General features: G+C 35.7%; 1 protein-coding gene across 9 annotated transcripts in view; it reads right to left on the bottom strand.

The window, feature by feature from the left end:
- TRPC1 (transient receptor potential cation channel subfamily C member 1) overlaps positions 1–21,411 on the bottom strand; it is an 88,414-nt gene that overhangs the window by 55,402 nt on the left and 11,601 nt on the right. For 4 of the 9 annotated variants that reach the window (XM_008266183.4, XM_051858793.2, XM_051858794.2 and 1 more), the window contains 2 exons: positions 15,669–15,770; positions 11,438–11,640 (listed from right to left, as the gene is read on the bottom strand). The exons of 3 other annotated variants lie outside the window; for them this stretch is intronic. In XM_008266183.4, coding sequence (XP_008264405.1) covers positions 11,438–11,640; positions 15,669–15,770 — 305 coding nt within the window. 9 annotated transcript variants of the gene reach the window in all.

The raw sequence follows: 21,411 nt of genomic DNA on the forward strand, positions 1-21,411 counted from the left end.
CCATGTGGGAAGCTTGGATTGAGTTATAGGACTCTGGCTTAGGCCTGGCTCAGCCCCAGCTGTCGTAGGGATTTGGGAGTAGACCAGAGGATAAAAGATGTCTCTCCCTCAATTTCTCTCTCTCCACCCCTACACACCTCCCTGCCTTTCAAATAAAGTAAAAATAAAGGAGAAAAAAGCCAACACTGTCAAAAAAACAAAAAAAAACAACAACAAAAAAACACAGTCTCATATGATAGGATTCAGCAATCACATTTCTTGGTACATACATAAATGAGTTGAAAATTTACATCCACACAAAAATCTGTACATGAATATTTATAAATATGCATACACATTAATAATATAATATAATATAATAGCAGCTTTACTCATAATTGCCAAAACTTAAAGCCAAATAAGATATCCTTCAAATGTGAATGGATAAATTGTGATATATCCAGACAATGTAACATTATTCAGTGCTGGAAAGAAATGAGCTGTCAAGTCACAAAAGGCAAAAAGGAAACTTAAAATGCTTATTATAATGTGAAAAAAGCCAATACAAAAAGATGATATGCTGTTTGATTCCAATCACATGACATTCTGGAAATTATAGAGATACTAAAAAGATCAGTAATGATTGCTAGGGGCTTGGGAGAGGTATGAATAGGTGTAATACAGGGAATTTTTAGGGTAGTGATACTACTCTCTATAATACTATAATGATGGACACATGTCTTGTGATGTAGGCAGGAAGACGGTACCAGCAAGGAGCTGAGGTTTGCCAACACTACCCTTCAGCTCTGACCATACTGCCCAAACCACTTCCTTTCCAAGCACCACCCAAACACCCCCTTTCCAGGGACTACCTTGGCCCCTTCCCCTGCACTGCCCAAACACTCTTTCTGTGCACCACCCAACATCTCACCAACACCTACCTTCTGTAACTTCTCTGGTTGTGCTACTAGGAACCAGTGCCAGCTAGAAATAGACAATATGGCTGTAGGCTGTGTATCTGGGATCACTTTAACTCATTATAATGTCATTATGGTAAAATTATAATGGACAACACTCCCATTCCATCACACACCTGAAGTCATGACAAACTCTGAGATTTCTCAGAAAGGCAAGGAAATGGGTGGCACTCAAGCCACAGACACAAACTCCACCCATTTTGAATATTCAATTAAACCTGGCCCTAGACACCACCTACTATGCCTTCGGATCACATAAAAGGAAAACCCCAAACCTTGTTGAGCCCAGCTCTCTCCTGAGCTTGCCTGCATCAATAACTATGTACTTTGACTTTTCACATAAATAAATCTTGCTTCTCTGCTTTTATCTACATCTCCTTCTTAAATTTCGTCTTGCAAAAGAGTAAAGAACATGGCTTCAGCCACTCCACACCATTTACGCATGTGCCAAGACCCACAAAAAGTCATAATACCAAAAGTGAGCTCTAATGTAAACTATAAACTTTGGGTAATCAGAATGAAGCAACATTGGTTCATCTATTGTAACACTGGTGAGGCTTATTGACAGTAGGTAAAGGCTTTGTGTGTGGTGGGGCGAGGAGGTTTGTGGGAACTCTTTCTCCTCAATTTTGCTGTAGTTTTTGCAAAAACCACTATAAAAATAGTCTATTCACTTAAAAAAACAACACGAGTCAAAGAAGAAATCACATGGAAAATAGAAAATTTCTTTTTTTTTTTTTTTCAGGCAGAGTTAGTGAGAAAGAGAGACAGAGAGAGTTATAGATAGTGAGAGAGAGAGACAGAGAGAAAGGTCTTCCTTCCGTTGGTTCACTCCCCTAACGGCCGCCACAGCCGGCGCTGCACCAATCCGAAGCCAGGAGCTGGGTGCTTCCTCCCAGTCTCCCATGCGGGTGCAGGGACCGAAGCACTGGAAGAGGAGCAACCGGGACTAGTACCTGGCGCCCCAACTGGGACTATCTTAAACACACATACATGGCGGGCGCCGCGACTCACTTGGCTCATCCTCCGCCTGCAGCGCCGGCACCCTGGGTTCTAGTTCCGGTTGGGGCTCCGGATTCTGTCCCAGTTGCTCCTCTTCCAGTCCCGCTCTCTGCTGTGGCCCGGGAAGGCAGTGGAGGATGGCCCAAGTGCTTGGCCCCTGCACGCATATGGGAGACCAGGAGGAAGCACCTGGCTCCTGGCTTCAGATCGGTGTAGCGCCGGCTGTGGCGGCCATTAGGGGAGTGAACCAACGAAAGGAAGACCTTTCTCTCTGTCTCTCTCTCACTGCCTAACTCTGCCTGTCAAAAACAAAAAACAACAACAACAACAACAAAAACACATACTTTAGCAAGAAAGCAAGATTTAAAAGTCGAGAACAAGTTAGAGTTCTAACTTTAGAAACTAAGAACAAATCAAACTCAAAGGAAATGGAAAAAAATTATTAATATACTAGACAAAACAATAAAATTTAAAAACACAAACAAAATTAACATTGTAAGAAAAGATCAATAAAACTTACAAGCCTTTATCTAGACCAGGGTTTATCAAATCTTTTTCTACAAAGAGTGAGACAATCAATATTTTTGTCTTTGAGGCCTATACTGCTTATATTGTGAATATTCAAATCCGCTGCTATACCACAATAAAAACAATAGACAATGCATAAATGAGTAAACTTGTATCTCCAAAAATTTTATTTACCAAAACAGTTGACTAGACTGACCACAGAGAGCAAGTGAGAGAGAAAGAGAGATCTAGAATAAAAAGAGGACATTAGAGTTCTTACAAAAATGAAAAAAAATAAAGGATTATGAACAACTACATGCCAAATTAGACAACACAGATGAAATGGACAAATAACCAGAATATCACAAATTATCAAAATGAATTAAAAAATAAGCAGCAAACGAAGGCAGGTGTTTGCTGTAGCAGTAAAGATGCTGCTTGAGATGCCTACATTCCGTACTGGAGAACTGGCTTTGCTCCTGAACCCAGCATCCTGTTAATGCATACCCCAGGAGGCAGCAGGTGATGGTTCAAGTACTTGAGTTATTGCCACCCACACTGGAGATCCAGACTGAGTTCTGGGCAATTGGCTTTGGTCTGGCCTAGCCCTGGACATTGTGAGCATTTGGGAAATGAACTGGTGAATCAAAGATTTTCTCTCTCTCTCTCTCTCTTTCCCCCTACCCCTTTCAAATAAATAAAAATGCTTTTTTTAAAAATCTAAGAAAGATTTTAAATATTAAAAAAATAAGTAGCAAATCACATTAACCCCACTTCAAGAAAAATTGGCTTAAAATATTAAAGAAAAGAGAAGACCCAGATGGCTTCACTGATGAATTCTATCAAATACTTAGAAAGAAATAATGCCAATTTTTTTTTAGATTTTTAAAAAAATTTTTATTTATTTATTTGACAGAGTTACAGACAGTGAGAGAGAGAGAAAGGTCTTCCTTCCATTGGTTCACTCCCCAAGTGGTCTCTATGGCCAGTGCTGCGCCAACTCGAAGCCAGGAGCCAGGTGCTTCCTTTCAGTCTCCCAAGTGGCTGCAAGGGACCCAAGCACTTGGGCCTTCTTCCACTGCCTTCCCGGGCCACAGCAGAGAGCTGGACTGGAAGAGGAGCAACCGGGACTAGATCTGGCGTCCATATGGGATGCCGGCACCACAGGCGGAGGATTAACCTAGTGTGCCACGGTGCCGGCCCCGAAATAATGCCAATTGTAAATACACCCTTTCAGAAAGCAAAATGCTAAGGATATTTCAAAACTCATTTTATGACATCAGTGTTCTGATTTTTAAAGCCAAAGACATCATAAGAAAAGTAAAGATATAGACTAAGATCTGTCATGAACATACAAAAATATTTAATTTACTGGCAAACAGAATTAAGCAACACATTCAATGGCTTACTACCACTAGTAAATGGGATTTATCCCAGGAATATAAGGTCAATTTGACATTCAAACATCAATTAATGTAATGCAATAAGTGAGTAGAATAAAGCAATGTTAACAAACACAAGAAAAGCATTTTTAAACAAAAATTCAAAAACAACTACTGATGGAAACTCTCTACAAACTAGAAATAGAGGGATTTTATCATTATTTAAAATATACTGATGAAAAATTTCCTGCTAGCATCACATTAATGGTAAAGACTGAATTCTTTTTCAAGATCCAAAACAAAATAAGGATCTTAATACATCTATTCAACATCATACTGATAGTCTGTTCACTATAGTAAAGAAAAGGGCTTAACAACTAAAAAAAATTGTCTTTATTCATAAACTGCATAAACTATATGTAGAAAATCTTTATGAATCTACCAAAAAAGGTATTATAACTAGAAAAAGAATTTAGTAGGATCACATAATATAAAACCAATACACACAAATTATTTGATTTCTATATATTTGCCATGGAAAATAAAAAATTAAACCAAGAAAAACAGAATAAAGTACTTAGGAATAACTTGTTTTAAAAAAAGTTCAAGACATGTACACTGGAGACTATAAAATATTGTGAGAGAAATTAAAAACCTATCAAAGAGGGATATATAACATGTTTATGGCTTGGAAGATTCAATATTATTAAACTCCATTTCTCCTCAAATTGATTCAATCAACCATTCTCAAAAAACAAGGCAGTGCTTTTGTAAGTATTTACAACAGATTTTAAAATTTATTTGGGGCCGGCGCCGTGGCTCACTAGGCTAATCCTCCGCCTTGCGGAGCTGGCACACCGGGTTCTAGTCCCGGTCGGGGTGCCGTATTCTGTCCCGGTTGCCCCTCTTCCAGGCCAGCTCTCTGCTGTGGCCTGGGAAGGCAGTGGAGGATGGCCCAAGTACTTGGGCTCTGCACCTCAAGGGAGACCAGGATAAGCACCTGGCTCCTGCCATCGGGTCAGCGCGGCGCGCCGGCTGCGGCAGCCATTGGAGGGTGAACCAACGGCAAAGGAAGACCTTTCTCTCTGTCTCTCTCACTGTCCACTCTGCCTGTCAAAAAAACACCTTTATTTGGGAATATAAAAGCCACAGAATATCTAAAATCTGAGAGGGGGGATAAAAAATAGAGGTCTTATACTACTTGACCATAAAATTTACTGAAAAGCTATAGTAATCAGCACAGCATAGTATTTGTATGAAAACAGACATAGATGAAAAGATCAGAACAGTCTAGAAATAAAACCACACTGTTCAAATATCTATTCAAATGATTTTCAAAGATGAGATGGTAATTCAATGGAAGAAAAATTATCTTTTCAACAGTGTTGAGAAAAATGATTGTTACAAACAGAAAATAAACACAGTGCTTATCAAACATGTATATAAAAATTTAGTCTGACTAGGTCATAAACTAAATGTAAACACTAGAGGGGCTGGCGACGTGGCTTAGCAAGTAAAGCCTCCACCTGAGACACTGGTACCAGTTCAAGTCCTAGCTGTTCAACCTCATATCCAGCTCCCTGCTAATGCACCTGGGAAAGCAGCAGAGGATGGCCCAACTGTTTGGGCCCCTATACCCACTTGGCAGATCCAGATGAAGCTCCAGGCTCCTGGCTTCAGCCTGGTCTAGCCCTGACCACTGCAGCTATTTGGGAAGGAAGTGAACCAGCGGATGTAAGATATTCAAATTCATTCTGCCCCTCTCTCTCTTTGACTACGCCTTTCAAATTAAAAATAAATAAATAAATAAATCCTATGGCCAGCATTGTGGTACAGCAGGTTAAGCCACTGCCTGTAACACAGGCATTTCATATTGGCATAAGTTCAAATTCCAGTGGCTCTGCTCCCAATCTGACTCCCTGCTAAATGAGCCTGGGAAAGCAGCTGAAGATGGCCCAAGTGCTTGGGCTACTGCCACCCATATAGGAGACCCAGTTGGAGTTCTAGGTGCTTGCCTTTGGCCTGGACTAGCCTCAGCCATTGCAGGCATTTGGGGAGTGAACCAGCAGATGGAAAAATTCTCTTTCTCTCTCATTCACTCTCCTCCTCTCTCTGTTAACTCTGCCTTTCAAATAAATAAATAAATTTTTAAATAAATAAATGTAAATCATAAAACAACTAGAAGAAGATCAGATAAAATTTTGGGACCTTGAGTTAAGCAAATATTTCATAGCTTTGACACTGAAAACACAATTCACAAAAGACTTCATCATAATTAAAATTTTTGCTACTCAAGAGACACCATAAAGAGGATGAAAAGATAAGTCATAGACTGGGAGAATCATTTATAAAATATATATCTGATAAAGCATTTGTATCCAGAATACAAAATCTTTTAAGTCAATAAAAACATAACCCAATAACAAATGAACAAAAAATTTGAATAGACATTTCATCAAAGAAGATCTAGTAATCTCAAACACATAAGATGCTTGATATCACATTTTGATCAAATCACAATGAGAACCTACTAAACTCTAAAATGACAAAAAGAATCAACAATATCAAGTGTTGGTGAGTATGTGGCAGAATTAGAATCATCATACATTGCTGGTGAGACTGTAAAATGGAAAAACCACTTTGAAAAACAGCTAGACAGTTACTAAAATGATCAAGAGTGGTGTGGTTTAGGTATAGTAGCTAGGATATCACTTGAGAGTTTGTAGTACTAGGATCTGAATTCTAGCTCCAACTCTTTTGTTTGTTTTTGTTTTTGTTTTTGTTTTTTTGAGCTTATAGAGAGAGGGAGGGAGAGACACAGAAAGAGAGATCTTCCATCTGCTAGTTCACTCCCCCAAGTGGTCACAACAGCTAGAGCTGGGTCAATCCAAAGCTAGGAGCCAGAAGCTTCTTCTGGATCTCCCACGTGGGGGCAGAGGCCCAAAGACTTGGACCAATACCCACTGCTTGCCTAGGTGCATTATCAGGGAGCTTAATGGGAAGTGGAGCAGCCCATGGGATGTCAATGTCACAGGAGGGAGCTTTGCCAGCTATACCACAACACTGGCCCCCTGGCTCCAATTCTAACTTCACTTTCTGATTAATGCACACCCTGGTACGCAGTAGGTGATGGCTCAAGTTCAAGGGTTCCTGCAACCAGGTATCCAGATTAGGTTCTAGGCTCCTGGCTTCAGCCTGGCCCAGCATCAGCTGTTGCAGGTATTTGAGAAGTGAAACAATAGAAGGATGGTATCTTTCTCTCTTTCAAATAAATGTATTTAAAAAAATTTAAATAGACACCTACTATTATGACCTCGAAATTCCACTTGTAGGTATTTATGTAACAGAAATAAAAATTATGTCCACACATAGCCTTGCCTGTGAATTTTTGCTGCCCAAACTGGAAATAACTAGTGAATGGATAAACAAAAGTTAGTATATCCATTCAATGGAACACTACTGAAGACTAAAAAAATATAGTGATTTGTCAACAATATGGGTGAACCTCAAAAACTACGGTAAGTAAAAGAAGCCAGGAATATAAGTCAACACATTATATGATCCCATTTATATGAAATTTCTAGAAGAGGAAAAAACAGAAAAAAGATCTGTGGTTGGTTGGAGCTAGAGATTGGAGAAGTGACTATAAAATGAGTATGAGAGAACTTTTTCCAGTGATGGAAATGTAAAAATATCAGATTGTTAAGATCATCAATATCTGGGGCTGATGCTGTGGCATAGTAGGCTAAGCTTCCACTTCCGGTGCCAGTATCCCATATGGATTCACGTCCTGGCTGCTCTTTTTCTGATCCAGCTCTCTGCTATGGCCCAGGAAAGTAGCAGAAGTTGGCCCAAGGGGTTGGGCTCCTGCACCCGCCTGAGAGACCCAGATGAAGCTCCAGCCATTGTGGCCTTTTGGAGAGTGAACCAGCGAATGGAATTCTTTCTCTTTGTCTCTCTCTCTCTGTAACTCTACCTCTCAAATAAATAAAATCTAAAAAAAAAAAAAGAAAGAAAGAAAAAATCATGAACATCCAAATTTTAAAGAAAACTTTGTTAAAGTCCTATGGAATTAGGTGATTATATTCTATGTGACTTTCTGGGGTTCTGGTTTCATCCATACTAACATTTAAATATGGAAATACATAACTCCACATGTCCAGTACTTTTTAAATAATTAATCTGCAAGGCAGAGAGACACAGAGAAAGATCTTCAATATGTTGTCTCGTTCCTCAAATGCCTATAACAGCAAGGCCTGTGCCAGGCTGAAGCCAGGAGCCCAAAATCTATCTAGGTCTTCCACATGAGTGGCAAGAACCCAGGTATTTGCGCCATCATCCACTGCCTCCCAGGGTATGAACCAGCAGAAAGCTGGAACACAAACATAGCCTCTGGGACTGAAGCAAGGACTCTGATTTAAGATATGTGTGCCCCAAGTAGCAACCCAACCACTGTGCCAGAGGCCAGACACCACAAAGGTCTTTCAAACCAGTAAATTCATGTGGGTCTCAATCTAAATATTTAAGCAAACATGAGAAGGAAGAGAGAGAATAAGGCAACATTAATAACAAACAGGTTAACTTAATGAAAAAGAAAAGAAAATTTGAATGGTATCAATATAGGCAGAAATTGGGAGACAAAATTTCTAACATACAACTGACAGCCACTGATGAGACTGTAGCTACCAATCTAACACTGCAATTAAGAGTCATGTTTCTAAACCAAATGGCAACTGTCAGGGCTGGGCCAGGCCAAAGCCACAAGCCAGGAACTCCATCCAGGTCTCCCAAATGCGCAGCAGGGACCCAAGCACTTGAGCCATCCTTCACTGCCTTCCCAGGTGCATTAGCAAGAAGCTGGATCAGAAGCAGATATGGGATGCCAGCACCACAAGCAGCAGTTTAACCAACTGTGCCCCAACACCAGCCCCTGAAGGCAGAATATTTACAAATATTTAAGGATTTATTCACATATTACTTGTCTAACTAAAATATATATATATATTTTTAGTAAAAAGAAACAGTTAAAATATTTACTTGGGACATGTACATCAGGGTATCTGTGTTTGATTCCCAGCTCTGGCTCCTAATTCTTCCAGTCAATGCAGAACCTGGAAGGCAGCAGTGCTAGCTTAAGTAATTGGGTTCCTGCCACCTATGTGGGAGGCCTGGATTGTTTTCCTGGCTCCTAGCTCCAGGCTCCAGCCCTAGCACTGTATTTGGGGAGCGAAGTAGCAGATGGAATATCTCACTCTCTCTTCCCCCCACCTCTAATAATTAAAAATTCTTAGAAAAGAAAAAATAATGGAAATGAAGTTCCCATATACATTAGGCAAGTGTGCAAAGATTTCTTGTTGTCTTTGAAAGAAAATTTTAAATCTAATTATTGTATAATCCAGTTATGGGTATGCAATCCAACTGTGTATATAATCCATTTATGATTTTATAAAAACAAACAATATTTTCATTTAGAGATTCTGGGAATAAGGAAGCATCATGACATTAATAACTAAATATTATAGGCAGTTATTCATTCTTCCATATACCAAAATCACCTTTTTGGAGGTTCAAAGCATTCAGTTATTCCAATACCCGCTCAACATCATCTCTGCCATTTATCTACCTCAATATCCCTCTTGTATATTTACTGAGGACAGAGACACTGAGCAGTCTCCCTTTCAAATAATTTTCTTGCCACTATGCCAGAATTCCTAAGATCACCTTACCCTCGAAGTTCACTTTGCCAATACCGACCCCTTGTAGCTACCTAGTCAAGCTCTGCAAACTCATTTACCTTCAGCAGTGAAGTGGGTAATAATATGAGTAAAGCTGAATGTACATTGGGGTTACCAGCATTCAATGCAATGAAAAATATACTTTACACGTTAAACAAAGCGCTCCTGTAAATTAAATTTAACTGGTAGTTCACTGTTCATTACTTTGCTATCTCTTCCAAATGCAATGATTCTCAAGTCTAAAAATTTTTGATAAAAGATTCTTTAAAGTTATTTGAAATTTCAAAGTACATCAAATATTGAAACTAAAAATAAACCGCAGTAATTATATTACTGAAAATGTTTTTCAAAACCAGCACAATCCACTATCCATCTCTACACTAGGTGAAAATATTGCCTTTAGACATTATCATCACCTGGAATGACACCATCTCTAAAATTTAAAAACCCGTATCTTATAAATACAAATTGTCTCACTCTCTTATTGCCAACTCATTGGCTATTCAACTTCCCAGAAGCCTTATTTCTTTTTACTCATTTTGTTAGCCTCCTTTTCTTCTGCAGTTCTACTTAGCAATTCCTGGAAATTATTTTGGTCAGGATCCACTGCCAACTGTTCTCACTCTTCTGCAAATATTCCAAACAATTTGCAAGTTCCAAATAAAATAAAACCACATGCTATACTTTCTGCCTAAAATACTTTACCTTTTAATTCTTACTCATACTAAACCATAGCTCCTTTAATACACCAAAGGGCTATTCCTAAGGGAAGGAAGCAGTGAGAAGGATGGTTCTCAGCTTTAAAGTTTAATGCATATATTATACAATAATCCTTAACTTAAAGTAGCTTGTCAGTGTCCTGCCTGGACTTCCAGTCACATTTCCTACAGCAGATATTAAACTTGATACTATTTCAGATATACTTAATCAGCATTCACATATATATGTTTATATATATACATGTATGTGTGTGTATGGGCTGGTATCTGCTTGACTTCCAGTGAGGGTCTTATGGCAGGAAAGAGCATGTGTAAGAAAGAGACCAAGGGCTTTATTTATAAGCCAGTTCTCAAAGGAACTAATCGAAAGAGTTAATCCTGTCTGCAAAGAACTACTCCATCTCTCAAAAAAGGCATCAATCCAGTGGTGCCCCCATGACCTAATCACCTCTTAGTACCAATCACACAAAGACCCCACCTCCCAGCACCAATCACACTGGAAATCAATTTTCAACATGAGTTTTGGTGGGGGCTAGCCAAATCCAAACCACAGCAATGGTTTCTGCTGAAAATTAGATTTTCAAGTCTAGCCAAAAACCATACCTCTGTACAACAAGCCCATGTATATGATCTTGCTCAGTCTGTAAAAGATGGGGTACTTTCTTGATCAATTACTCCTCAGTTGTTCTTATCATTTTCAACTGAGGAAATGGTAAGAGATAGTAAACAGAAAGAAATAATGACTTGAATATTTGTGGGGGAGTTCGCAGGAGACATAACAAGTCATAGTTACAAGGTAGTCCTGATTTCTTTATAAGAAAGCAACTTCTACACTTGGAAATTCTCTTGTATTAATAAACTCAGCCTCTAAAGAGTAAATAGTACCCCCAACAGCAGGAGTATGGGTAAACTTCATTCACAATTTGATGGATTTTTCTGAATTATGTAGCATTTGGTAAACATTTCTGAAAAATTCAGAAGTCATTGTATAAGCAAAGGAGATGGAAATTTTCAATTCAAGTCACCACAGCATCATGTCTTAAAAGTGACTGGAAAAAAAGATTTAAAAAATTGACACAATTGACATAGACCTTACTACATCACTTATTTATTTATCAAAATTTTAATTTTCTAACCTGGAATGCCGGAGGCTATCCTTTTTGTTTTTTGCAGAACACAATGTACATTCACAGCCAACTGCATGGGGCTTTGGTAGAGATACATCCTGTTTTAAGAGCATTGTAAGAATTTCATAGTTGTTACGATGAGCAGCTAAAATAACAGGTGCAACATCCATAGTTGTTGAATACTCAGGATTCTGAATCCGTTCCATGAGTTTCTGAAAAATATTTATATAAATTTCCAAACATAATTTGTGACTTCAAGAAATATATTTATTGGTGAATGAAATGAAAAAAACTAGGAAAGCACAAAGAACTTAAGAAGTTTTTGAAGAAATATGATAATTTACTTCAACTAAATTTTTTGAGACCTTAAAGCTTAACTCTGATTAATAAATTACAATATAATCATAACACAAAATTTTCAATAGTTAATATTTATTTAACTAGAGTTCTGTTTTTCCTAACAAAGGAGAAGTGAGACTACCAAGAGAAATACCTTAGAAAAAAATGTCTAATTTACACAAGATTATAGAAACATGTACGACAGTATAAAGAACAAGGTTTTCAGAAAAAGAATGTAATGGAAAAACATAAATATTAAAAGCAAGCAGAGTATAACTGTACAAGAAAAACTTTTAAAATCCACCTCTATGGCAAACTTTGTCACGTGAATAGCAATGAAGCTAACTGAAAGGGGTAAGTAAGTAGGAAGCACTCTTCATTTTATGAGGGTGCTTCAAAAAGTTCCTGGAAAACAGAATTAAAGTATAAGTTTATTTTGGTGCAAAAAATATCAAATTCATACATTAACTTTTTTCATAAGCATTTTCCACAAACTTTCTGAAGACCCTCATATAATTATCTACACATGCCCAATCCTCCCCTGTAACACTTTCTATTATAAATGCATAAAAACACTAACAAATATAGCTACTATTTAATGAGTCTTGAAACTGTTAAGCACTTTACATTTATCACCTCATTTAGTTCCCACCTGCAAAACAGAGCATTATAATCCGCATGAAGAAACTGAGGCTCAGAGAAGTTAATGTGCCCAAGCCACATAACAGAGTGGCAGGGTACTGATTAAATCCAGGCTGTACTACTTGGGAGCCTGAGCTCCTCTCACTACAGGGGCCCAGGGCCTGGCAATGGCATGAAATGAGGAAGAAAACAGTAGTAATTAAGGAATCAGGATTAAATTTAAAAGCTGACTATTTTATGACTACTGCATATTCTTTCCAATTCTTCTCACTTTTTTTCTCAGAGGTTTCCCTGAGAATTGTTTGACTCTACAGTGTAAGCTCATCAAGTTCTCATTTTTGGTTAATTTTTTATTAACATTGTAAAAGCAGTGTACACTTATTACAAAATATCTGAAAGATATAGAAAAGCAGAAAGAATAAAAATACTAATATTCCTTTCGCAGAACATTTTACAGTACAGTTTTTCCTTCTAGTCTTTTCTCTACCACACACCCTTTTAAGAAAATCTTTTGCATAAATAGTAGATATGCTAAGCACCAAAGATAAAAACAATGGTTCTTAGTATTTTGAAGATCAAAGACCCTTTTTATAATTTTATAAAGGCAGAGCCTAAGATCTTCAGGGGAAAAAAATTCATGCACAGAATTTTGCATACAATCTAAATAATTTCATAGAGTCTGTGTTCAGGATATCTTATTCTACTAACTGGAGTAACACTACTACAAACATACTAAAAAAAAAAAAAACAGCTTTTCACAAATTTTAATTATTTCATTAACACAGACCTTCCCCTGCCACTGAAGTAGAATTATAGGCAATGAACAGTTTTGAAGCTCTTGATACAGAATGTCAAAGCACTTTTAACAGTTTATATTATCAATAATTTAAGAATACACTCATTTTATACTAAAGCTTTACTCACCAGCACTGGGCACTCCTAGTTTATAAGAAATATCCATGAAATTTTAATTTATTGTGCTCTATTGGTAAATTTTGTTATTTTCTGATATAACTTTTCCCCTCCTTTTTATGAAGTTTCTTTATATACTATATATTTTCCATTTATTGCAGGCTTCAAATTAATGAATTTATTTAAAAATTTAGCCCCTTTCCCTCTTATTATTGTATTACTAGTTATAAAGAAAACTATAGATAGTTCTTTGGGAGAAAAATGGCTCTGTTTCATTAACTGCATGAAAAACAATATTAAACATGCATAAGATTAAAATTCACAATTTCATTGTTTATAATATAATCTGTGAACTAGCAAATAAAAAACCTGTACTTGAAAGTCAATTATCAAAAAGGCAATTTTGATATGGCAAAAGTATAGAATGAATTCATTGAAAGTGTAAAATATACAACAATGTTTAATAATGCCTGTTTAAAGATTGCTTCTTGGCCTTTTAGCTAAGATCAAGTGTAATAATGCCTGTTTAGAAATAACAGGACCATTAAAATGTGATCTTGCTGTCATTAGAAGTATTGAAATAAAGGCTGAATAATCTTTGTTTGTTAGAAATAGAGTAGAAAGCGTTTTTTTACTGAACAGGTGAGAACGGCCAAGGCCTTCCAACTGTTAACATTTAACTGGTACTAGTAATGGTGATGAATAAGAGTTAGTGATTCCAAAAGCCAACACACTGTATTTCAACCTCCCCTACGAAGATGAAATGGGCTAAAAGAAAGTAGAAGAAGTATACCAAAACAGAATAGTAACTGCACAATAAATGGTGGAAAATTAAATAAGACACTAGATATATCTGATCTATTAAATAGAACCACATTCTTGGTCCTTTTTTCTTTATTCCTATTTTTTTTTCTACCACCACTTAAACAAATCTTCTGGACAAGGTCATGCTTTTGTAATAGTCTAAATGAAAGTAAACTTTTTCATTTAATGTACAGCAATTTAACAGAACCTCTCTTAGTTCTCAGATCCCATCAGGCAGCCTGCCTGATTCTTGCTAAAAGTATTATTTTTTTTGAGTATAATAAGCTTATACTCAGAGTTAAATCACTGGTTTCACTACACCTTTGATAACAACTATTTCTAATTAGTATTTAATTATTAGTGACTATCTTCCTAACTACAAAAGTAATAAAGAAAAATAAAAAATAAGAATGAAAACACTCTTAATTTGGTCAATCGGTATGAGATGACCATTGTTAGGGAACATTTTGCCATTTTTCCATACAACAGTTTTTCTATGCATATTTTTAACCTTGGATCCAATCATATGTACAATTTACTAACCCTGTTTTTCAGTATATTTTTCCATAAATATTCTTTAAAAAATCATTTTAATAACTGCATAACATCCCATTGTACATCTATGTAATTATCTCTATTTCCTATCTAATCTGGGATGTTTAGATTGTGTCTCATGGGTTTTTGCTTTTCTTTGACTGCTACAAATAAGATTGCAGTTGACTTCTTTGTTCACATTTCTGATCACTTCCTTGAGAGGTTCTCAGAGGTAAAAGAACTAAGTTAAACAACAGGAGGAACACCTTTCTTATTTATGAAACATCCAGCCAAAATGCTTTTCAAAGTATCCGCCCCACCAGCAGTATATGACTCTGCTATTCTCTTGCTATCAGTGATTATTATTTTTTAAAAGTATCTGCTAATTGGACAAGCAAAAATTACCATCTTGTATGTGATTATCAACAAGATTTAATAATTTATATTTTCTCAGATTTTTAATGTTCTTTTATAACAATTTTCATGTTTTTCATCTATTCTTCTAAGCTGAAAAGTATGCATTGCCAGTTACCCATCAGTTTTCCTAATTTTGCCTGATACTTAAAATTCAGAAATTTAACTTTCAAAACAGCCAAAGACTATGTCACTGTGATTTTTGTCTACTGTTTTTATGCTTAAAAAGTCCTTCTACTCCCAGTTAAAATTCATCTACATTTTCTTCCAGTTTTTATGGCTTCATCATTTATATTTAATTCTTAAGTCTATCTGGAAATTAATTTATAAGTTAACATTATCTGCAGATTATACCAAATCAAAATACTGGTCCAGGCCAACAAAATTAAAGAAATGTCAATTTATTTTAAAAAGGTTTCTGAAAATAAAACTAATTATTCTTGCAAGTGTCTACTTACTTTACTAATTTACAAAAAGAAAAAAATCGATTTATAAAAAAAAAACAAAATAAATTTGGGGAAGGAAAAATGGCAACGGGCAAAAAGATCTATTTTGGTTTAAAAATCCACGTTAATAAATATTTAAGAGTACTAACTACTATAGTTGGTCTTGATGATGGTTTTGGTCGATGATTAAGTAGTATATCAACAGCTCCCACTACTTCAGAGTCGATTGCCACCAAAAGTGCATCTGCGGACTTTAAAAAAAAAAAAGTTAAAAATGAAAATTGAATATAAAAAGGTAAACTATGAGTATTTATTTTTACTAACTCATAAATTATTCTATCTTTAAAAATTTAAACTGTATACATACATATATATATATATGTATATATACAGCAATACTGAATTTCCAGGAATTCAGACTGTACAAGTAGCACATTGCTTGCTTGCCTCAGCAGTACTTCTGTGTACCACACTACATGTTTCTGTCCTGATTCCAATGCATGAGCTGGTAAAATAATGAATGCTTGATACAAGGGATTATTAGTGGAACAGTGCTGATCCATGCAATATATAATGCTGATTTTTTTTTTTTTTTCAAAATCTTTACTCTTGAATTGTGGACCAAAAAACTTAATGTTTTAAATCAACAACAAAAAAAATGCCAGAACTATTCCTACAAGGATTATATTCTAATAAAATAATCATCACTGATCCAACCAAACCAATAGAGGAGAATGGAAAAATATATAAAGGGGAGAGTATTCTGCTCTAATCTTTGAAATACACATGGCTGACTGAAATGGTACAAATTGGACATTAATATTAGCAATCTTGTCAAGTATAAGCCAGAATGAATTAGGCTACCTGTTTGCAGAGGCAGGAAGGAGAAGTAACTTTATAGTTCTACAAGGGTACTTTTAAAAGTCCATGAAAAACGGAATTGAGTCAAAAGAATTTTGAATTCCATGCATAGTTTTTACATAATACACATTTGCTACAAACTTTTTGAAGACTCAATACACATGAATTTCAAAATATCTTGCACCAAAATAAGTTTTTTATTCCATGTTTTCCATGAATCTTTTGAAGTACACTTGTATGCCAATTCATATTCCATCAGGAGGGAAAGTTAAAAAACTCAGAGAAAATGCAGACTTTTCTACTTTCTGAAACAAAGCCTACAGTTTGGCCACCAAGACATTAGGTTTTGGAGTTTTGTGGGGTTCTTTGTTTTTTAAGGAAAACCATAAAGACAGAGGAAATCACTGAATATTGATTAATGTAAAAAAAAGTTCTGATTATTTTCAAACTGTACATTTTTAACTATTATAATCTTTACTATTTAAATCAACCAATGTTCCTGCTCTTGGGAATGAAACTATATCAGATCTTTAATATTCTTAGTAACTGAAAATGATAAAGTTTTCATCCATTTTATCTGGATGTTAAAAATAGAACGGGGCAGGTGTTTGATCTAGCAGTTAAGACACTGGTTGGGACACCTGGGTTCCATACAGAAGTACCTGCTTTTTATACCCAGCTCTGTCTCCTGCTTCCACTTTCCTGATAATACAGACCCTGGGAGTCAGCAGTAATGGCTCAAGTAATTGAGTCTCTGCCACCCACATGGGAGAACTGGATTGGGTTCCTAGCTTCCAGCTTCAACATGGCTCAGTCCTGATCATTAGGGAATTTTGGAGGCCAGCAAATGAGAACTCTATATAAATGTCTAACTGTCCATCTTCGTCTCTAAAATAAATGTTAAAAATAAAAATAGGAATAAAAACTATAGAGTTTATCTGGATGTCTAAAAACAAGACTAAGCACCCCAAAAGAGATTTGGAGTCCTCATTCAACCGTTAGGAATCATCTATTTTTTTCCTATAGGAAAAACTCCCGTGCAGATGGGAAATTTAAACCATTGTTCTATTCCTTAAAACTTTTTTAGTGTTCACTGCACTGTAGCTTCCTAGCATTATTATTTCCCTGCTTTGCAAACATTTCTTTTCAGTTTTTAGCATACTCTGATGAAGCAAATGAATAAAAAGAGTTCTATATCCATTACTACTAAATATTTCATTTACAATTTTTAATTTTAACCCATAAAGCTAGATATAGTGGTGCCTTTGTTCTCAAGATCGAATGCCAAGTGGCCTTCAGCCACTTGAAACATAGCTATGGATACAATGGCAACCTTAAGAAAAAAAAAAAGAATACATATATATTCACAAGCTAACATCATGGGAATTATTTCCCAAAAGAAACCAGCCCAGATTAATAAATATTTAAGAGTACTAACTACTATCATTGGTTTTGATGATGGTTTCAGTCTATGATTAAGTAGTATATCAATTTGTTCCCACCACTTCAGAATCGATTATACTGAGTTGTCTATAAATGATGAATATCTGACTTTCTCAAGTATCTTTCAGATCTGTACTGAATAAAGGAACAGCTAGATTAAAACCAACAAAGTAGGGAAAAGGAAAAAAATTGCTAAAAGTTGACCACTGAAAATATAAAATACCAGTATTACAAAAATCACTGTCAAAACACAGCAGTCTGAAGCCATTTAACGTAACGACAAACACGTTAACAGTTTCAGACCACATGAAACGAAGTAAAATGATTACATTCTCAATGATTCCAACTTATGATGGTAAAGTTAAATTATATTCAGACACAAAACTTAGCAAAGAATAAAGAAAGATTTATATTAAATCTTTCAATGCTTAAAAGGATAAGCTTCAGCTACAAAAATATTCATTTATATAAAAACATCATATAAGCAAGGAGTTACCATTGCCTTATTCTACACAAATGATGTCTAATATATCGATAGCAGTGCTGAAGGAAAAATGTTGCAAATTATTTTAAGAATATATAAAGATATACACAATGTCCTCACTAGTTTTGTTTCCTAATTTCTCATATATTTGACCACTTCTTGTTAAAATCTCTTTAAGACACATACTCATATTTCTAAGGACACTATCTTTCTTCTCACTTCAGAATTCATCTTTTCAACAATTCCCATACTCTTTCCTCTAAGCTCGGAGTAAGAGGCTACTTATTTCCATTCCAAATCTAATTTTCTTAGTACTTTATTTAATGCTTAGTATTCTATCTAAAGCTACCTAATCTTCAAGACCCCAGTCCCTCATTCACAGAAATAACAATCTTCGCTCCCAGAACTTTAAATCCTGATTCCTTACTCTTGGCTACCTTGATTTGATCTGATCTTTCTCTTAGTATTCAAGTTTTTTTCTTCCTTTCACTACGTCAAACTTCTCAAATCAATGTGTATCATTTCTCTAATTTTACTGGTGCCATGCTTTCAAAATCCAATGGACTTTTTAGCGTCAGTTTTCTATTGATTTCTAAGCAACATATTAAAACTATTCCTGTGGTTTTCACAATGCTTCAACACCCCAAAGGCCTCTGACTTCTTCAGCCATCCGCTTTCTACCTCCTTTAATGAGACCTTCTCCTTTGAATGCCCTTTATTAAATGCAGGTGCTTCCTGAGAAGTACTCTGCACCAGCCCTCTGCTCTTCTCTGTGACTTCACCCACTCTCGGGACATCGCTCTTCATCCCACATATTCTTGTCTACTGTGGTCTTTAGCCTCACCTCTCCCTAGAAATGAAGTCTTCATGAGTCACTGACTGTTGGGGACTGCTGGATACCCCCAGTCAACAAGATATCCTTCGCACGAAGCTTGACTTCTCTGTCGAATGCTGTCTTTCTTTCATCCTTCTCCCGGTTACCCAAGCTTAAGATTTCTGAAACACCTTGGACTCTTTCTCAATTCTCCCCTCCAGATTTAAATATTCACCAAGATTGGTCAATTCTTCCTTCATAACATTTTACATAAGCTGTTTTTCCCTCCTTAGAGACACTATTCTTTTCATAGCCACTTTTCTAGTTCATATCTGGATTACTACAAAAGCTACTCATACATGCTAGAGCCATCCCCATTTTTACTGAATTCAGCCTCCAGATATATCTTTCTAAAATATATTCGACAAGTATCACCTCATTTCTCAAAAGGTATTTAATGATACCTATCTATTATATAAAACCAAATTCCTAAGCCTGGCCTTCAAAGCCCTTTTCATCAGTTAACTGTGTTAGCTATTTTTCCTAATAATTGCCACTACTCAAATATATCCCTTAAAAAGGTTTCAATTCACTGTCTCAAAAACATACATTTTCTGTGCCTTTGTTTACATCCTTCTCAGCAACTCCTGCTCCTAACCTATCTACACATTTTTGAGAGTACATTAGGGTAACAGGTACACAAACTCCGGAGCCAGAACTTGGGTTCAAATTCTAGGTATGCTATTTATGGAGTCACTTTGGGAAAAGCTATTTAACCTTTCTGTATCCGAGTCGTCTCCTCTATAAAATGTGGATAATAATATCTACCCCACAGGACTCTTAAGGATTAAGCAAGTGAATATATTTAAGGTTCCTGGCACCATAAATATTAGAAATTATTAATATTTCAAGCTAAGCTCAACTGACATTCTTCCAATAAAATTTTTTATAGCTCCACAATGATCATGCTGTTTTTCTATAATTCGATAACACTCATAAAACATTTATATTGAACCACAAAGTCTTAAGTACAATATAGGGTTTCTCAAAACTGGCACTACTGACATTGTGGGTCAGATTTTTTTTCTTTTTCTTGCTGTGTGGTAGCTGTCTTGTATACTGTAGGATATTCAGCAATATCCCTCACCTCTACTCACTCAATACCAGCAGTAACTGCTCCCTACTCGCCAAATTGAAACCAAAAATTTCTCCATTCTCAATTACCCTGGCAAACTTGTCTGGTTCAAAATCATCGACATAATATAATGCAAGACAAAACATATGAAAGCACAAAGTAACTGCAAAGCAATATACAAGGGTCAAGCATTATTACCACCTTACATTCAGCAAGTACACCTTTGTATTAGTGAACTGACTTGAATTCATATGTACTTTATTTACCCAATTCATTTTAAGATCCTTTCATGCAGAACACATGTTTTACTTATTTTCACAATCACACCCAACCAAAGGCCTTTGATATTTGTTGACTGATAGAATAAGATATAAATAAACAATTCAAACAGAACACAGTGAGCTGGAAAGAGCATGGGATTTGCAGTCAGAAGATTAAGTTCAAATCTTAGCTTTCTTCTTACTAATTTTAGAACCTTGGGCAATAATTAAAGTCTATGAGCCTCAGTTTTCTGACCGATAAAATGCTAACATCTATATAGGTTGATTGTGATATTCAAATATAATTAAGAAAGTGAAAAAAAAACATATATACCGCAGAACTATCATGTACATACAACCATATGTGTAAACACACAAAATTATTCTCCCATAATACCTCTTTTATCCAGAATCATCAGAAACTGAATTTCTTTACAACCTTATTTTTGAGGTAACTGAAGCTTATGCCTTTAAGTGTTTAAATTTTAAATTATTTTGACTGAAATAGTCTGCTTTCTGAACACACACACACACACATACACGTGCACTAAAGTATTTCAAAAAGTTCATGGAAAATTGAAATAAAAAATAAGCTTATTTTGGTGCAAAACTTTTTGTAATCTATGTATAGTTTTCATAATACATATTTTTCTTAAACCTTTTTGAAGACCCTCATGCATTGTTTTCAAAATTTTTACACCAAAATATACATCTTTTCCATTTTTCACAAACTTTTTAAAGAACCTTCATATATTCTTTCTTCTAAAACAGTAAGTACTGAATATAATTTAACTTTTCCTTACAGATTCTGGCCCATTGTTATAAACCTTAATTACCATTCTAATATATAGCTCCCTCAGAGATGATTAGAAGTGTAATGTGATTGACTTCTTTA

This window comes from Oryctolagus cuniculus, chromosome 4, assembly GCF_964237555.1.
Source record: "Oryctolagus cuniculus chromosome 4, mOryCun1.1, whole genome shotgun sequence".
Lineage (NCBI taxonomy): Eukaryota > Metazoa > Chordata > Mammalia > Lagomorpha > Leporidae > Oryctolagus > Oryctolagus cuniculus.